Raw genomic sequence first — 17815 nt, 5'->3', positions numbered from 1 at the left:
AATATATCATGCCGCTGCTGCACGCTGGACTTTGTTTAATGAATAGTGTATTCAGGTGAGACCAGTGTCCCTATTATTGACGGTGTTGTGGCCAGGTGAGGCAGTGTCTCTGTCACCGGGGGTATTGTGGACGGGTCAGGTAGTATCTCTAGCGCTGAGGTTATTGTGGACGGGTGGGATAGTGTCTCTAGCACTGAGAGTATTGTAGACGGGTGGGACAGTGTCTCTAGCACTGAGGGTATTGTAGACGGGTGAGGCAGTTTCTCTAGCACTGAGGGTATTGTGGATGGGTGAGGCAGTTTCTCTTGCACTGAAGGTGTTGTGGTTCGGTGAGACAGTGTCTCTAGCAATGAGGGTATTGTAGACGGGTGAGGCAGTGTCATTAGCACTGAGTGTATTGTAGACGGGTGAGGCAGTGTCGTCTCTAGCACTGAATGTATTGTAGACGGATGGGACAGTGTCTCTAGCTCTGAGGGTATTGTAGACGGGTGAGGCAGTGTCTCTAGCACTGAATGTATTGTAGACGGGCGAGGCAGTGTCTCTAGCACTGAATGTATTGTAGACGGGTGGGACAATGTCTCTAGCTGTGAGGGTATTGTAGACGGGTGAGGCAGTGTCTCTAGCACTGAGGGTATTGTAGACGCTTGAGACAGTGTCTCTAGCTCTGATGGTAGGGTGGCTGGATGAGGCAGTGTCTCTAGCACTGAATGTATTGTAGACAGGTGAGGCAGTGTCTCTAGCACTGAATGTATTGTAGACGGGTGGGACAGTGTCTCTAGCTCTGAGGGTATTGTAGACGGGTGAGGCAGTGTCTCTAGCACTGAGGGTATTGTAGACGCTTGAGACAGTGTCTCTAGCTCTGATGGTAGGGTGGCTGGATGAGGCAGTGTCTCTAGCTCTGAGGGTATGGTGGCTGGGTGAGGCAGTGTCTCTGTCACTGAGGGTATTGTAGACAGGTGAGGCAGTGTCTCTAGCTTTGAGGATATGGTGAATTGGTGAGGCAGTGTCTCTATCACTGAGGGTATTGTGGCTGGCCTGCACGACGTCCTGTGTGGTCAGACATCAGCGTATAACTGGGATGTTACCGTGTGACATTCGGCTAGGTAGTCTTTCTTTGTTTCCCTAAGTGAGTTATTACTATAGCTGGCTGTAGAGAGTTCTTGTGTTGGACGTATGTTGTAGTTATGGTGACCTGTATTGTACTTGTTGCTGGAGTATGTTGTAGTTATGTCGACGTACGTACTTGTGGGCGTATGTTGTAGTTATGTCGACGTATATTGTTACTTGTGGGCGTATGTTGTAGTTATGTCGACGTACGTTGTACTTGTGGGCGTATGTTGTAGTTATGTCGACGTACGTTGTAGTTATGTCGACGTACGTTGTACTTGTTGTGGGCGTATGTTGTAGTTATATCGACGTACGTTATAGTTATGTCCACGTATATTGTTACTTGTGGGCGTATGTTGTAGTTAGGCTACCGTGCGTTGTAGTCATGTTGCCGTATGTTGAGCTATGTCGACGTATGTTGTAGTCATGTTGCCGTATGTTGTACTTGTTGTGGGCGTATGTTGTAGTTATATCGACGTACGTTATAGTTATGTCGACGTATGTTGTAGTCATGTTGCCGTATGTTGAGCTATGTCGACGTATGTTGTAGTTATGTTGCCGTACGCAGTAGTTATGTCGACGTATGTTGTAGTCAAACACTGTCACCGGCACACAAACCGGCACACTGTCAGGTCTTAAGCGTGTTAAGAATGCAAGAACATGTCGAGAAGACAGAACACACCTTGAATATTTCAGTTGCATGGACGTCGCGCACGGTGTCCCCTCAGCCACCATGTTGCTCTACTCATTATTTAACACAAAGGGGAAGCGAACACTGTCGCCGAGACCCCTCACATTATACGCCATGTGTTCAAGTGGTCGGTATTGTTTAATTATTCATTGTGATGGCAAACACCACAATGCCATGTTGTTATCGGAAAGCTAATAATACAAACATTGTATTGGATCTCTGAATCATTGATATTTCCAATACTGTTTAGCTGTTCATGCATACATACAAACAAACAAACAAACAAACGCGAAACGTTACCGGTAGAACAGGACAAGCTTACCTTTTCGCGTGGACCTGGTATCATCACTTATTTTCAGTGATTCATTCATACAACTTCCTACGTTGCCTTATTTATTCTCTGGCGTCGACGTTGTTGTTTTAATATAATGTATAATTGGTTCTCGTCTTTATGTATCCGAAATATTGCGATGTTCTGACGCATATTAGCAGTTCTAATTACCCCACAGTTAAATGTTTGTAAAATTAGCATTGTTGAAAAAGCAATTCAGGTAAATGTTTGTCAAGTGAACATTGTGGAAACTTAATTCAGCTTAATGTTAGTCAAAGTGAACATTGTTGAACTTGTAATTCAGCTAAATGTTAGTCAGAGTGAACATTGTTGAACTGGTAATTCAGCTAAATGTTAGTCAGAGTGAACATTGTGGAAACTTAATTCAGCTAAATGTTAGTCAGAGTGAACATTGTGGAAACTTAATTCAGCTAAATGTTTGTTAGAGTGAACATTTTTGAACTGGTAATTCAGCTTAATGTTAGTCAGAGTGAACATTGTTGAACTGGTAATTCAGCTAAATGTTAGACAGAGTGAACATTGTGGAAACGTTAATTCAGCCTAGACATACTGGCTTAGACAGAGTTCAATGCATTCAGAATGTTCACGTCTAATGCTAATAAAGCCATACTCTTTGCTCCAACATATATTGTCGGTCTGGACAGAATGACAAGTAGTACTATAGTAGTACTCAAATTCCCGTTTTGGACAAAATTCACTCATAGTTTACTCATATGGATTTCAAATCGTTTATTATCATTTCACTTTTTGTTTTCGTTGTTGTAAGGTGGGTCGATGCACAATCGCGTATTTCTTGTTAAGACCGACCTATGCCCCCGGTTTACAAAAGTGCCTTAGCTGTACGTCTGTCTTAAGACGTAAAGACACGAAGAAACAACAACAAATCTGATTTTGGAAACGAGGGCATAGTCACGAGAATGTCGCGAATGTGATTCGACATATGGACATGTGCCATTTCTCTCAGATTTACCTGGTGGTGTATGATTCACCGATTTACTACTATTCGCAATTTATGGAAAATTACAGGAGAAACCATGGTAACAATAATACAATCTTTGTGAACATGAAGGACCAACGTGAATGACATGATTTAGAAAAACAAGGCCTTTCCCCATAATGTGGTAGTAATAACCGGAAGTTGATAGTTTTGGATAGTGAGAGCTATTGCTGCCATATGCATAGAACCAATTATAACATTACCATAAATAATTGATGTTTACAAAAGACACGCAGCCTAGCATCAAGGGTCTCCTCCTGGTTGTATGTGTGATGGAGTTATGAATGAAACCATTGCCAACGTGTAATTAATCTGGTCGGATGTGTTTGTCGTGGAAGCCGTAGGCGAGAGCCATGAAAAGGCTGTACATATCAGGACTGTTGATTAGATTGGTTTTTACCTGTAATTAATGAAGCATTATGCTTGTACAATCAGCAGCGACTGCAGATCCGTGACGACTATCAATGAGCCATCCACCGCCAGTCTGTGTGTTCTAAGGTATTGGTGTCCTTTTAACCCTAAAATATACTCTCTATCACCAAACTTGTCGTGGTTCGGGGTTATACTAAATCTTCAGAGGTTTTTTGTCAGAAGATGTCCACGCACACCCATCGCGGATATTGAAATTGAGTGTGTGAATGAGTGAGTATGGTGTTACGCCTCTTTTAGCAACATTCCAGCAATATCACGGCGGGAACACCAGAAATGGTACCCATTGTACCCATATGGGGAATCGAACCCGGATCTTCGTCGTGACGAACAAACGCTTTAAGCGCTAGGCTATCCCATCACACGAAAAACGGATAGAGATACCTCGACCTTTTAATGACAGACAGTGTTTGAGGGTGAATGAATTACCTACCTGTGAAGGAAAACTATACCAAACGCAACTAAAATCAACTTTGGGTCTGCAAACTGCCCGGCAAAGGAAAGTATACACCTGGAAATTGGATTAGACCAAACGATATCAAAATGTGTTTAGGCTTGTCAACATTCGCCGAAACACTGCAAACGTAAGGTCCAAAACGCATCTGTGATACCCGTATCATATACTTCACCATCAATTAACCATATCTTGTTTGTTTAATTTTAAGCCACCATCAAACATGGGTATATATTTTCTTTTGCTGGGCACTCTGTTTTCATACACTAAATTTCTAACGTGGCATATAATATTATTATATTTCTGATTCATTTCACTTAGTTGAATTACCATCGTACCTTTGACCGGAGTGGAAAAATAGAGTTTAACAGAGGTTAAGACGTGAAAAGAATCCCGGGGGAAAATAAGTGTAGAGATAATTGTGAATGTGACCCTGTATAGTAGAACTCAACTGATACCCGATTCACAAAGAGACGTTAGTGCTAAGACGATCGTAGCTCACATAGTTTAACATGGACTACGACAGTCGCGGCCGTAAGATCGGTGTGAGGGGCTGTGCCCGTATGTTATAGTGTTGGATTTCACCCCGACGGAGTTCGCAGAGAGTAGTGCTGTGTCGGGCACTGATGTTACTGTTACTATGATATTATGAAACTTATGTCTGTGTCCGGCCCTATGGAATTATTACGTGTGTCCAGCTGCTATAAAACTTATATCCGTGTCCAGCTGTTATGAAACTTATATCCGTGTGTGTCCAGTTGCTATGAAACTTATATCTTTGTCCGGCTGTTATGAAACATATATGTGTCCAGCTGCTATGAAACTTATATTCGTGTCCAGCTGCTTTGAAACTTATATCCGTGTCCAGCTGCTATGAAACTTATATCCGTGTCCAGCTGCTATGAAACTTATATCCGTGTCCAGCTGCTATGAAACTTATATTCGTGTCCAGTTGCTATGAAACTTATATCTGTGTCCAGTTGCTATGAAACTTATATCTGTGTCCAGCTGCTATGAAACGTATATCTGTGTCCAGTTGCTATGAAACTTATATCTGTGTCCAGTTGCTATGAAACTTATATCTTTGTCCGGCTGCTATGAAACTTATATTCGTGTCCAGTTGCTATGAAACTTGTATATGTGTCCGGCTGCTATGAAACTTATATTCGTGTCCAGCTGCTATGAAACTTATATTCGAGTCCAGCTGCTATGAAACTTATATCTGTGTCCAGTTGCTATGAAACTTATATCTTTGTCCGGCTGCTATGAAACTTATATTCGTGTCCAGTTGCTATGAAACTTGTATATGTGTCCGGCTGCTATGAAACTTATATTCGTGTCCAGCTGCTATGAAACTTATATTCGAGTCCAGTTGCTATGAAACTTATATCTTTGTCCGGCTGCTATGAAACTTATATATGTGTCCAGTTGCTATGAAACTTATATCTTTGTCCGGCTGCTATGAAACTTATATCCGTGTCCAGTTGCTATGAAATATATCTGTGACCAGCTGCTATGAAACTTATATCTTTGTCCGGCTGCTATGAGACATATATCTAAGTGCAGCTGCTATGAAACATATATGTGTCCAGTTGCTATGAAACTTATATCTGTGTCCAGTTGCTATGAAACTTATATCTGTGTCCAGCTGCTATGAAACGTATATCTGTGTCCAGTTGCTATGAAACTTATATCTGTGTCCAGTTGCTATGAAACTTATATCCTTGTCCGGCTGCTATGAAACTTATATTCGTGTCCAGTTGCTATGAAACTTGTATATGTGTCCGGCTGCTATGAAACTTATATTCGTGTCCAGCTGCTATGAAACTTATATTCGAGTCCAGCTGCTATGAAACGTATATCTGTGTCCAGTTGCTATTAAACTTATATCTTTGTCCGGCTGCTATGAAACTTATATTCGTGTCCAGCTGCTTTGAAACTTATATCCGTGTCCAGCTGCTATGAAACTTATATCCGTGTCCAGCTGCTATGAAACTTATATCCGTGTCCAGCTGCTATGAAACTTATATTCGTGTCCAGTTGCTATGAAACTTATATCTGTGTCCAGTTGCTATGAAACTTATATCTGTGTCCAGCTGCTATGAAACGTATATCTGTGTCCAGTTGCTATGAAACTTATATCTGTGTCCAGTTGCTATGAAACTTATATCTTTGTCCGGCTGCTATGAAACTTATATTCGTGTCCAGTTGCTATGAAACTTGTATATGTGTCCGGCTGCTATGAAACTTATATTCGTGTCCAGCTGCTATGAAACTTATATTCGAGTCCAGCTGCTATGAAACTTATATCTGTGTCCAGTTGCTATGAAACTTATATCTTTGTCCGGCTGCTATGAAACTTATATTCGTGTCCAGTTGCTATGAAACTTGTATATGTGTCCGGCTGCTATGAAACTTATATTCGTGTCCAGCTGCTATGAAACTTATATTCGAGTCCAGTTGCTATGAAACTTATATCTTTGTCCGGCTGCTATGAAACTTATATATGTGTCCAGTTGCTATGAAACTTATATCTTTGTCCGGCTGCTATGAAACTTATATCCGTGTCCAGTTGCTATGAAATATATCTGTGACCAGCTGCTATGAAACTTATATCTTTGTCCGGCTGCTATGAGACATATATCTAAGTGCAGCTGCTATGAAACATATATGTGTCCAGCTGCTATGAAACTTATATCTGTGTCCGGCTGCTATGAAGCTTATATTCGTGTCCAGCTGCTATGACACTTATACTCGTGTCCAATTGTTATGAAACATATAATGTGTCCAGCTGCTATGAGACATATATCTATGTGCAGCTGCTATGAAACGTATATCTGTGCCCGGCTGTTATGAAACATATATGTGTCCAGCTGCTTTGAAACTTATATTCGAGTCCAGCTGCTATGAAACTTATATCTGTGTCCAGCTGCTATGAAACTTATATCTGTGTCCGGCTGCTTTGAAACTTATATCCGTGTCCAGTTTCTATGAAACTTATATCCGTGTCCAGTTTCTATGAAACTTATATCTGTGTCCAGTTGCTATGAAACTTATATTCGTGTCGAGCTGCTTTGAAACTTATATCCGTGTCCAGTTTCTATGAAACTTATATCTGTGTCCAGTTCTATGAAACTTATATCCGTGTCCAGCTGATATGAAACTTATATCCGTGTCCGGCTGTTATGAAACTTATATCCGTGTCCAGCTGCTATGAAACTTATATCCGTGTCCAGCTGCTATGAAACTTATATCTGTGTCCAGCTGCTCCGTGTCCAGCTGCTATGAAACTTATATACCTGTGCCCGGTTTTTACTTCACCTGGGTTAAACTGTGTCTGAACAAACGAAGTTAAAATTCTGCTTGTTGTTTTGTTTAACGCCGCACTCAGCAATCTTCACGCTATATGACAACGGTCTGTAGATAATCGAGTCTGGAGTAGACATCTCAAAGTTAAAAGATCATGAGCTTGGCAACGGTTCCCATAAACTATTAAAATCGATACAATTAATGGTTGTTCAAAGTTAAATTTCATGCTCGGATCAATATTTAACGTTCACGGGTTCTACTGCTTTGCTTATGTATTCAATGGATGTACTTCGTATATTCCTGTGTATATTCCTAGAGGGTGTGGTGATGTAGTCATGTATAGCGGCGCTGGTCGCTGTTGCCTGGTCGTGGGTTTGAATCCCAGATGGGACCTGACTATGAACCTTGGTTTGTCAGTACCATACCCGATAAGGTTGTTCACCAAATCGGAAAACGTATACAACTGACATCACCATAAGCTTGCCTTCAAATTTGTGTTTATTTGCGTGTGTGTTGTTTTATGCTGAGTCTGCACGCCACATCATAGCGGCCGGTAAATATTCGAGCCTGGGCCATAGAAATCAGTCGTTGTTATGTTGAACACGATCGAGGTACGATGCCACGCAATCAACCACAAGTCACCGTACCTGAGGATCTAATCCATTTTAGCTGTGTCGTATGGCAAGCATAGGCTGCTGGGAGCCAGTTGTTACCCGGAATCTCGGTCCTCCCAGTTCCAGCTGACACGGCGTGGCATTATTTAATGCTAATCGATGCAGCGTTACACCAGACATAGTCACTCACTCACCCACTCTGTCAAGCCTATGGTGTCTGCTCGAGCTGTCAGGATACTGGACTGTAGGATGTGTGTTACCTAATGTGTCTTTAAGAAACACTAGTTATTTTCTCTGAATACAAAAAAATGTTTTTATTGGAGCCATAATGCAGTGGATGACACGTATTTGGTGTTTTGTAAAACATGAAACTTACTTATTTTTATCGTCATTTACTGGAACAAATAATTGAATTTCAAAATCCCCCCTGTTAACCTATAACTGCATCTCATACCCGTGTGTTAACTTTAACTGAAACTTGCACCCGAGAGTTAACCTATAAGTTATCCTAGAACCCTAATCACATACCGTATACATTATGTCACAAACCCCCCACCAAAATTAATTAGCCTAGGCCCAATTACCTAGCCTTGTTCTTGCTATTTTCAGACCGCGCAGCTTATAAAACCCACTACAACCTATCGTCGATAGACGGTAATCATATTTTATTCATCAGCCAGGAAGGTGCCCTGTTTAGTCAGTTTACAATCATATGCAGCCATATCCATCAGTGGGGCCACATATCACAATTAACCAGCCCGCATGGAACACAACGTGATAATGATACTCCAGTACTCAATAAAAAAAATATCAGCACAGGAATGCCATGCACAGAGGCGGTCTCTTGCTTCATCCATCGATCCCCTCGATCAGGTAAGACCGGCCGCCAGGTTTGCAGATGGGACTCGCTTCCAGTGCTTCTCGTTGTAACAGGACTCTAGTGCTATTGCAGTGTTGTCTGGCCACTGGAAACTCGCCACATGGTATTTGTTCGCCGGCTTTCACGATGTGCTCAATGTGACCTGTATTGAGGAAAGGTTACGTTGTGAGGAGACTGAGGTGACGGATCTCGGATGGAGGATTAGTCTAGTTTTGCATCCTACACAGAAGTGTGATGTCAGGGTTCGTAGTGATTACAATACACGTGAGTATGTCTGTTGTCCGGATTGTACAGTGTTCTCGGGTTGTATTGGGTAGGCTTGCGGTTAAGGCGATCACTTGTAACACCGGAGGTCCTGGTTCGATTCCCTATTAGGGTACAATGTATAACATCCATCGTTGGTGCTCCGCGGTGAGGTGACCCACACAGGCTAACTAGCATTTCGAGAGGTAAGTGACAGAGAAGCCCACGCTGTTTTCACTTCTTCTGATTTTTCCTTTGTATAACATGTATATAGGATTTATTCTTTTACGGAAACCATAAACCCGTTTATCCAGACAACCTGTCGTGACGATTCTGTAAGAAAACCAACCATCTTGGTTACAGAGATGATAAATACACGTGAGTGCCTAACACCACCCCTTTACGTCAGTACTGACCAGGTGGCCTGTGGTCTAAGACGTCGCAATTCGATGACAGTGTTGTGTCCCTTGGCCGATCGAGGAACCGCTGACAATGGTTCGAGTTCCGGATTCCTGACCAGCAGCATACCTGCACTCGTGGGTTTCATCACATTGTTTAACGTGTATCATATCCTTTACTTCGGCTTGACGTTTTCCCATAGGAACAAAATAAGACCCAACCGTCACATTAAACCATCCTCGATGGTCCAGTCTATTATACATCCGTTGTATTATGGTAAGCTTCGTTTATATTATTATTATTATTTACAGAGTAAAATAAAAAATGCAGCAAAAAGGGTTTGGGTGATCCTGGCACAGTCAGGCTGGTTAGGCTCATAGGGACTTCTCCCAGGAAGCGCTGCCTAGTCAAACCCACCCAGAACTTTTCGGAGAATGTGAAGACTCCCCAACACTGCAGCCTTCTGCATTACCCAGATTGTCAGATGGACTGTATTCCGGATAGCAAACCCGGCTACTCTCCCAATGTCAGTCAACAGATTGGGAGGTACCAAACCTAAGGCACCGAGTCGGGAGTCGGACAACTTGGTACTTGGTATGCAAGCGTGACATTTCGAAAGCGAGGTCCGCATATTTGCCATGTTTTTCCTCAATCTTGTCAATCACATTAGTGTCAAAAGGGACAGAAAATTCAATGATATAAATGATTTCATTGGATTTATCAAAAAGGACAAGATCAGGTTTGTTGGCCTGGATACGTCTGAGACTGTATACGGGCCTATTCCAAAGAATTTTGTATTTATCATTCTCCATGACGCCCTGTACATATTCCGGGTCGTACCATGCATGGACCTCTGTGTCAAAACCAGAAGCATGGCGAAGACGGTAATTAAAGGATCGAGTCACCCCATCATTCGCTTAAGATACTGTGTGTGTGCCAAAGCTGGGAATCCACTGAAAATGTTTTGGACAGTCGCATTAAATTCATTACATAATCTACATTTCATATGTACATTTTGATGTAAATAAATTCGATAATCCATGCAGTGGTCGTTCAGAAATCCTCATCCTGAAAAACTTAGTCTGGGCCGATTTCATATCTTTACCGTGCAGCAGTACAGAATCATTTACAAAATCAACATTGACATTGAGATTATGACCCAAGAAAACTGTGGAATGCCTTGTGTTCATCATGAGTCTTGAAATGCGTCACAAGAGGATCATCAAAAAAATAAATGTGTGCAAAGGTGCACAATACAATATATCATGAAGAGCCTCCACGTTAATCAAACCACGCCCTCCCATTATAACTGATAAATATGAGCGGTTGAGGGAAGAGCGAGGGTGGGGTCTATTGTCGTATATAATTCTTTGTGTAAATTTGTTTGTCAGTACCCTGAATTTCTTGTTTCGTCCAATCAACAACACCAAAAGAATACGAAAGGACGGGTACAGCATAAGTTTTTGTGGCTTTGTCTTTATTGCGAGCGTTCAGCTTTGAACTGCAGCTTTTCTTAAGTCTACGTTTATATTCTGTCCGAAGTTTGTCTTTGATATGGGCATTGTGGAGTTTGTCTCTTACCTGCATTCCTAAGTACGTATAGGCCTGACCTTCCACGAGATGGTCAATAACTCCTCCCCCAAGTAAACTGATTGATTCTACCTTGCCACAGTTTCAGGTGAAGAATGTTGCATTTTGTCGAAACCAGAGGACATGCCAATATTGGAAAAGGACTCGACTAGGAGAATCTGGGTTTTTTAGAGTGGAGTCTCCTTTTGCAATAAGTTCAAGGTCATCCATGTAAAGGAGCTGAGTAGGGGGTATTGGGGATTTGTGCTGAGGAGGTCCAGGACTTACTGTTATATATATATATTACAAGAAAGTCATCATATGTTACACTGGGTCGTCGAGGGTGCCTGTAAACAAATTATGGTTTCATATCCATTAGGCATGTACAAGCTGAAATGGAAATATCGAAGTTTCATTGCCACTTATCTCCGATTTAAACTTTTGGATTTGCTAGATGATTGAATTATTGATGTCCATCAATCAATTCGGAAGGCTGGGAAGCAGGTGCGTGTTGTACCGCACATGTGCACGCTCGTTAAGGTACGGTATGGAGATTGTGGTGGGGTAAATAGTATCACTAATACGCGCCTCTCTCCAGATCAATAACACCGTGGAGGAAATGGTTAGCTCGGTAATGAGTACAACGTACAGACAACTAATGTTGTAAAGATTGTTTCATTTGAGACAACTCTCATACTAAATCACAATTTGTTCACACAAAAATCAAAAGTGAAACTGAAATCGCTTACCTAATTCAGCGAAAATGCTTATTTAATACACGTGTCTATGGCCTCATTTGCAGATGCAGATTCAAAGAACACTGAACTCATTTCATTTGAAACTTGTCCAACTTTTAATCATTTTTAACCATTTACTTACCCATCCCCCACCCAGTTAATAAATGTAGAATCCAAAATGCAGGTCAACGGATGGGATTCGAACCCATGGCCAGAGTACCCGACATGGCTAAGGGACGCAACTCTGTGAACACCGTGCCCTCATACCAGTCTCACTGAAATGTACACGACTGATTAATATTGTAAAAGGCCAAATAGCTGGCCAATTATTCAGATCACCCCACCCATTCCTTTGTAACATACGTGTGACACGAATACACTACATCTGCTGACTGAACAATGACGTATTGATGAGTGAGACTGTGATATGTGGTAAGCATTGATTACCATTTAGGTATTGACAAGCTCGGCTTTACATATTAATTTCCCACTTATTGACTCAAGTTTTCGTCATCTCGTTCACGAGGTATTGAATATTCATGTAACAGCTATTTTTGTATTTGCAACAGGTACGTCTTCGATTATTCATGGTGCTTTATGCAACAATGGTCCTCCAACAGTATACTCTGTTTGAGTACCAGTGGGTCGTAACGCGCCTGAATTTCTCGCTGGTCGAACCACTTACCCGAAAGTTGAGGCGCATCATGTTAAGAGTAAATCGAAAGTAACATCCGGATAACTACGTACGGAAAATTGTGTAGAACCTGACAAAAAACACATCAAGTGTGTGTGTGTGTGTGTGGGGGATCCATGTCGGTATATCAATATATATAGTAGATATATTACTCTCTATTTGATAAATCATTATATCACGAAAATAGACGATAGCAGTTGTAGATTCATGATGTTGATTCACACTGGTGAAAGGCGTGTCCTGATAGAGTACAATACAAGAAAGGGCAGAGAAGTTAGTCTTAAGTGTGGAATACGAAAGTACACACATTTATCTGTAAGACAGTACTCACAGATTCTCACCTTCATCATACTCTCAGGCAACACGGGGACTATAACACTTAACCATACCAATTGACATATAACACTTGGTCATACCAGTGGGCATGTAACACTTGGTCATACTAAATGACATATAACACTTGTTCATACTAAATGACATATAACACTTGGTCATACTAAATGACATATAACACTTGGTCATACCAGTGGACATGTAACACTTAACCATACCAATTGACATATAACACTTGGTCATACCAGTGGACATGTAACACTTGGTCATACTAAATGACATATAACACTTGGTCATACCAGTGGACATGTAACACTTAACCATACCAATTGACATATAACACTTGGTCATACCAGTGGACATGTAACACTTGGTCATACTAAATGACATATAACACTTGGTCATACCAGTGGACATGTAACACTTAACCATACCAATTGACATATAACACTTGGTCATACCAGTGGACATGTAACACTTAACCATACCAATTGACATATAACACTTGGTCATACTAAATGACATATAACACTTGGTCATACTAAATGACATATAACACTTGGTCATACCAGTGGACATGTAACACTTAACCATACCAATTGACATATAACACTTGGTCATACCAGTGGACATGTAACACTTAACCATACCAATTGACATATAACACTTGGTCATACCAGTGGACATGTAACACTTAACCATACCAATTGACATATAACACTTGGTCATACCAGTGGACATGTAACACTTAACCATACTAAATGACATATAACACTTGCTCATACTAAATGACATATAACACTTGCTCATACACAATGATATATAACACTTGGTCATACTAAATGACATATAACACCTGGTCATACTAAATGACATATAACACTTGGTCATACTAAATGACATATAACACTTGGTCATACTAAATGACATATAACACTTGCTCATACTAAATGACATATAACACTTGGTCATACCAGTGGACATGTAACACTTGCTCATACTAAATGACATATAACACTTGCTCATACTAAATGACATATAACACTTGCTCATACTAAATGACATATAACACTTGGTCATACTAAATGACATATAACACTTGGTCATACTAAATGACATATAACACCTGGTCATACTAAATGACATATAACACTTGGTCATACTAAATGACATATAACACTTGGTCGAACATAACACTTGCTCATACTAAATGACATATAACACTTGGTCATACTAAAAGACATATAACACTTGGTCATACTAAATGACATATAATACTTGCTCATACTAAAAGACATATAACACTTGGTCATACTAAATGACATATAACACTTGCTCATACTAAATGACATATAACACTTGCTCATACTAAATGACATATAACACTTGGTCATACTAAATGACATTATAACACTTGGTCATACTAAATGACATATAACACTTGGTCATACTAAATGACATTATAACACTTGGTCATACTAATTGACATATAACACTTGGTCGAACATAACACTTTGTCATACTAAATGACATATAACACTTGGTCATACTAAAAGACATATAACACTTGGTCATACTAAATGACATATAACACTTGCTCATACTAAATGACATATAACACTTGCTCATACTAAATGACATATAACACTTGCTCATACTAAATGACATATAACACTTGCTCATACTAAATGACATATAACACTTGCTCATACTAAATGACATATAACACTTGCTCATACTAAATGACATATAACACTTGGTCATACTAAATGACATATAACACTTGGTCATACTAAATGACATTATAACACTTGGTCATACTAATTGACATATAACACTTGGTCGAACATAACACTTGGTCATACTAAATGACATATAACACTTGGTCATACTAAAAGACATATAACACTTGGTCATACTAAATGACATATAACACTTGCTCATACTAAATGACATATAACACTTGGTCATACTAAATGACATATAACACTTGCTCATACTAAATGACATATAACACTTGCTCATACTAAATGACATATAACACTTGCTCATACTAAATGACATATAACACTTGCTCATACTAAATGACATATAACACTTGGTCATACTAAATGACATATAACACTTGGTCATACTAAATGACATTATAACACTTGGTCATACTAATTGACATATAACACTTGGTCGAACATAACACTTGGTCATACTAAATGACATATAACACTTGGTCATACTAAAAGACATATAACACTTGGTCATACTAAATGACATATAACACTTGCTCATACTAAATGACATATAACACTTGGTCATACTAAATGACATATAACACTTGGTCATACTAAATGACATATAACACTTGGTCATACTAAATGACATATAACACTTACACCCCTAGTGCTGATATGATCACATCTCCCTGATCGATACCCCATGTCGCATTGCTTACTGTATATCCCGCTGTGGGGGTCATCGAGTGCAGAGTCTACAGTCACACAGAGATTAACAGTGTTAGCTGTGTGAAAATATTACCAAATAGTATTAACTGTGCTACATTATCACTAAACAGTATTAACTGTGCAACGTTATCATCAAACAGTATTAACTATGCTACGTTATCACTAAACAGTATTAATTGTGCTACGTTATCACTAAACAGTATTAACTGTACAACGTTATCACTAAACAGTATTAACTGTACAACGTTATCACCAAACAGTATTAACTGTACAACGTTATCACCAAACAGTATTAACTGTGCTACGTTATCACCAAACAGTATTAACTGCGCTATGTTATCACTAAACAGTATTAATTGTGCTACGTTATCATTTAACAGTATTAATTGTGCTACGTTATCACTTAACAGTATTAACTGTACAATGTTATCACTAAACAGTATTAATTGTGCTACGTTATCACTTAACAGTATTAACTGTACAACGTTATCACTAAACAGTATTAATTGTGCAACGTTATCACTAAACAGTATTAACTGTACAACGTTATCACTAAACAGTATTAACTGTGCTACGTTATCACTAAACAGTATTAACTGTACAACGTTATCACTAAACAGTATTAACTGTACAACGTTATCACTAAACAGTATTAACTGTGCAACATTATCACTAAACAGTATTAATTGTGCTACGTTATCACTATACAGTATTAACTGTACAACGTTATCACTAAACAGTATTAACTGTACAACGTTATCACTAAACAGTATTAACTGTACAACGTTATCACTAAACAGTATTAACTGTGCTACGTTATCACTAAACAGTATTAACTGTCCTACGTTTTCACTAAACAGTATTAACTGTACCACGTTATCACCAAACAGTATTAACTGTACAACGTTATCACTAAACAGTATTAACTGTGCAACGTTATCACTAAACAGTATTAATTGTGCTACGTTATCACTAAACAGTATTAACTATACAACGTTATCACTAAACAGTATTAACTGTACAACGTTATCACTTAACAGTATTAATTGTGCTAGGTTATCACTAAACAGTATTAACTGTGCAACGTTATCACTAAACAGTATTAACTGTACAACGTTATCACTAAACAGTATTAATTGTGCTACGTTATCACTTAACAGTATTAACTGTACAACGTTATCACTAAACAGTATTAACTGTACAACGTTATCACTAAACAGTATTAACTGTGTGGCGTTACCACTAATCACTGCCAGTTGGTTGGCGAGTGTACTTTTCGACATCATCTAGACATACTTCAAGTGACCACAGCCCCACTTATCGAATGTTTTAAAATGAATACCACTCATAGTTATTCACGCAATCAATAAGTCTTCATTTCGTGCTGTTGTCGTGTTTGAACGCCTCGCTAGCATATCCAGACCTCAACTCAATCAAGTGTCTTTTGTAGTTTGATTTGACAAAAAGGCCTAGTTTTATAACTCAAAGGGTCGATCATTATGAATAATGAAGCAGTTCATTGTGGTGAAAGGCGTATAGAGACACACTTTCAAGCTAAAATCTATAAAATTGCTAAAATAGCTCTTAACGACATTCGGTAACATAACTCCATAACTGGTAGTGTTAGTTTTTGTGCATGGGTTTTGTGTACAGTTACACTGGTGCGTGCATAGTCAGGTCTCTGGTCCTGCAGAACATGTGAGCTCTCATAGCGAATAACGTTCAAAGTGGACATATTTGTTTGTTTTTGTTTTGTTTTTGTTTGTTTGTTTCTTTGTTGTTTAACGCCGCACTTCGCAATATTCCAGTTATATGACGGAGGTCTGTAAATAATCGAGTCTGGACCAGACAATCCAGTGGTTGACATCATGAGCATCGATCTACGTAATTGGGATATGATGACATACATTAACCAAGTCAGCGAACCTGACAACCTAATCCCGTTAGTCGCCCAGTCGCCTGTTACGGCAAGCATGGGTTGCTGTAGACCTATTCTCTACCCGGATCTCCAAGGGTCCAAAATGGACATGTACTTATATATTTCCGTGTGATATGAATATAAAATATAAATATACAACGTCACAGCCAGGGAATAACCTGTCTTAATTATCCGAGAAAACAGATTTTTAAAGCTTGAAATCTTGAGCCTGGTATAACGTTGACAATTTGTAAATGTTTTTATTTGTTTCTTTTCTTTTAGGTCGAGACTGGGTTTATTAGGGATGCCATGTGACCGGAAGTGACGTTGTTATGGGTTGCGAGAACAGCAAGCCCACAGTGGTGCCAAATGCACATGTCGAACCGGATCCGGAAGTTGTTACAAGTGACTTCAGTGATACACAAATAGACACCATCAGAAGCACGTGGCCGGTATTGTCACGTGATGTCATCAGAATAGGAGCGGAAATATTCGTTCGTATCTTTATTGATGCACCGGGTGTGAAGAAATTATTCGAAAAATTCAGGTAATATGTTTGAATATTTAGTAAAATTATTAATCGTACATGGATCATAGGACAATCTAGGGTTTCAGGTTGGATAGCCCAGT

At 39.6% G+C, this 17815-nt stretch overlaps 1 protein-coding gene across 2 annotated transcripts in view; it reads left to right on the top strand.

Annotated features, from left to right (window-relative positions):
* LOC124110851 (globin C, coelomic-like) overlaps positions 1–17815 on the top strand; it is a 51629-nt gene that overhangs the window by 28798 nt on the left and 5016 nt on the right. The window contains exons 1-2 of one of the 2 annotated variants that reach the window (XM_046470312.2): positions 8811–9097; positions 17468–17732. In XM_046470312.2, the coding sequence (XP_046326268.1) occupies positions 17518–17732 (215 nt within the window). In that variant the 5' untranslated portion in view covers positions 8811–9097; positions 17468–17517. Of the gene's footprint in view, positions 1–8810; positions 9098–17467; positions 17733–17815 lie in introns of those variants that run through there. The other variant, XM_046470322.2, reaches the window with a different exon arrangement.

The sequence above is a fragment of the Haliotis rufescens genome, unplaced genomic scaffold, assembly GCF_023055435.1.
Source record: "Haliotis rufescens isolate VD_foot unplaced genomic scaffold, xgHalRufe1.0.p SCAF_5, whole genome shotgun sequence".
NCBI classification, from domain to species: Eukaryota; Metazoa; Mollusca; class Gastropoda; order Lepetellida; family Haliotidae; genus Haliotis; species Haliotis rufescens.
This window is presented reverse-complemented; position numbering and strand designations above follow the sequence as displayed.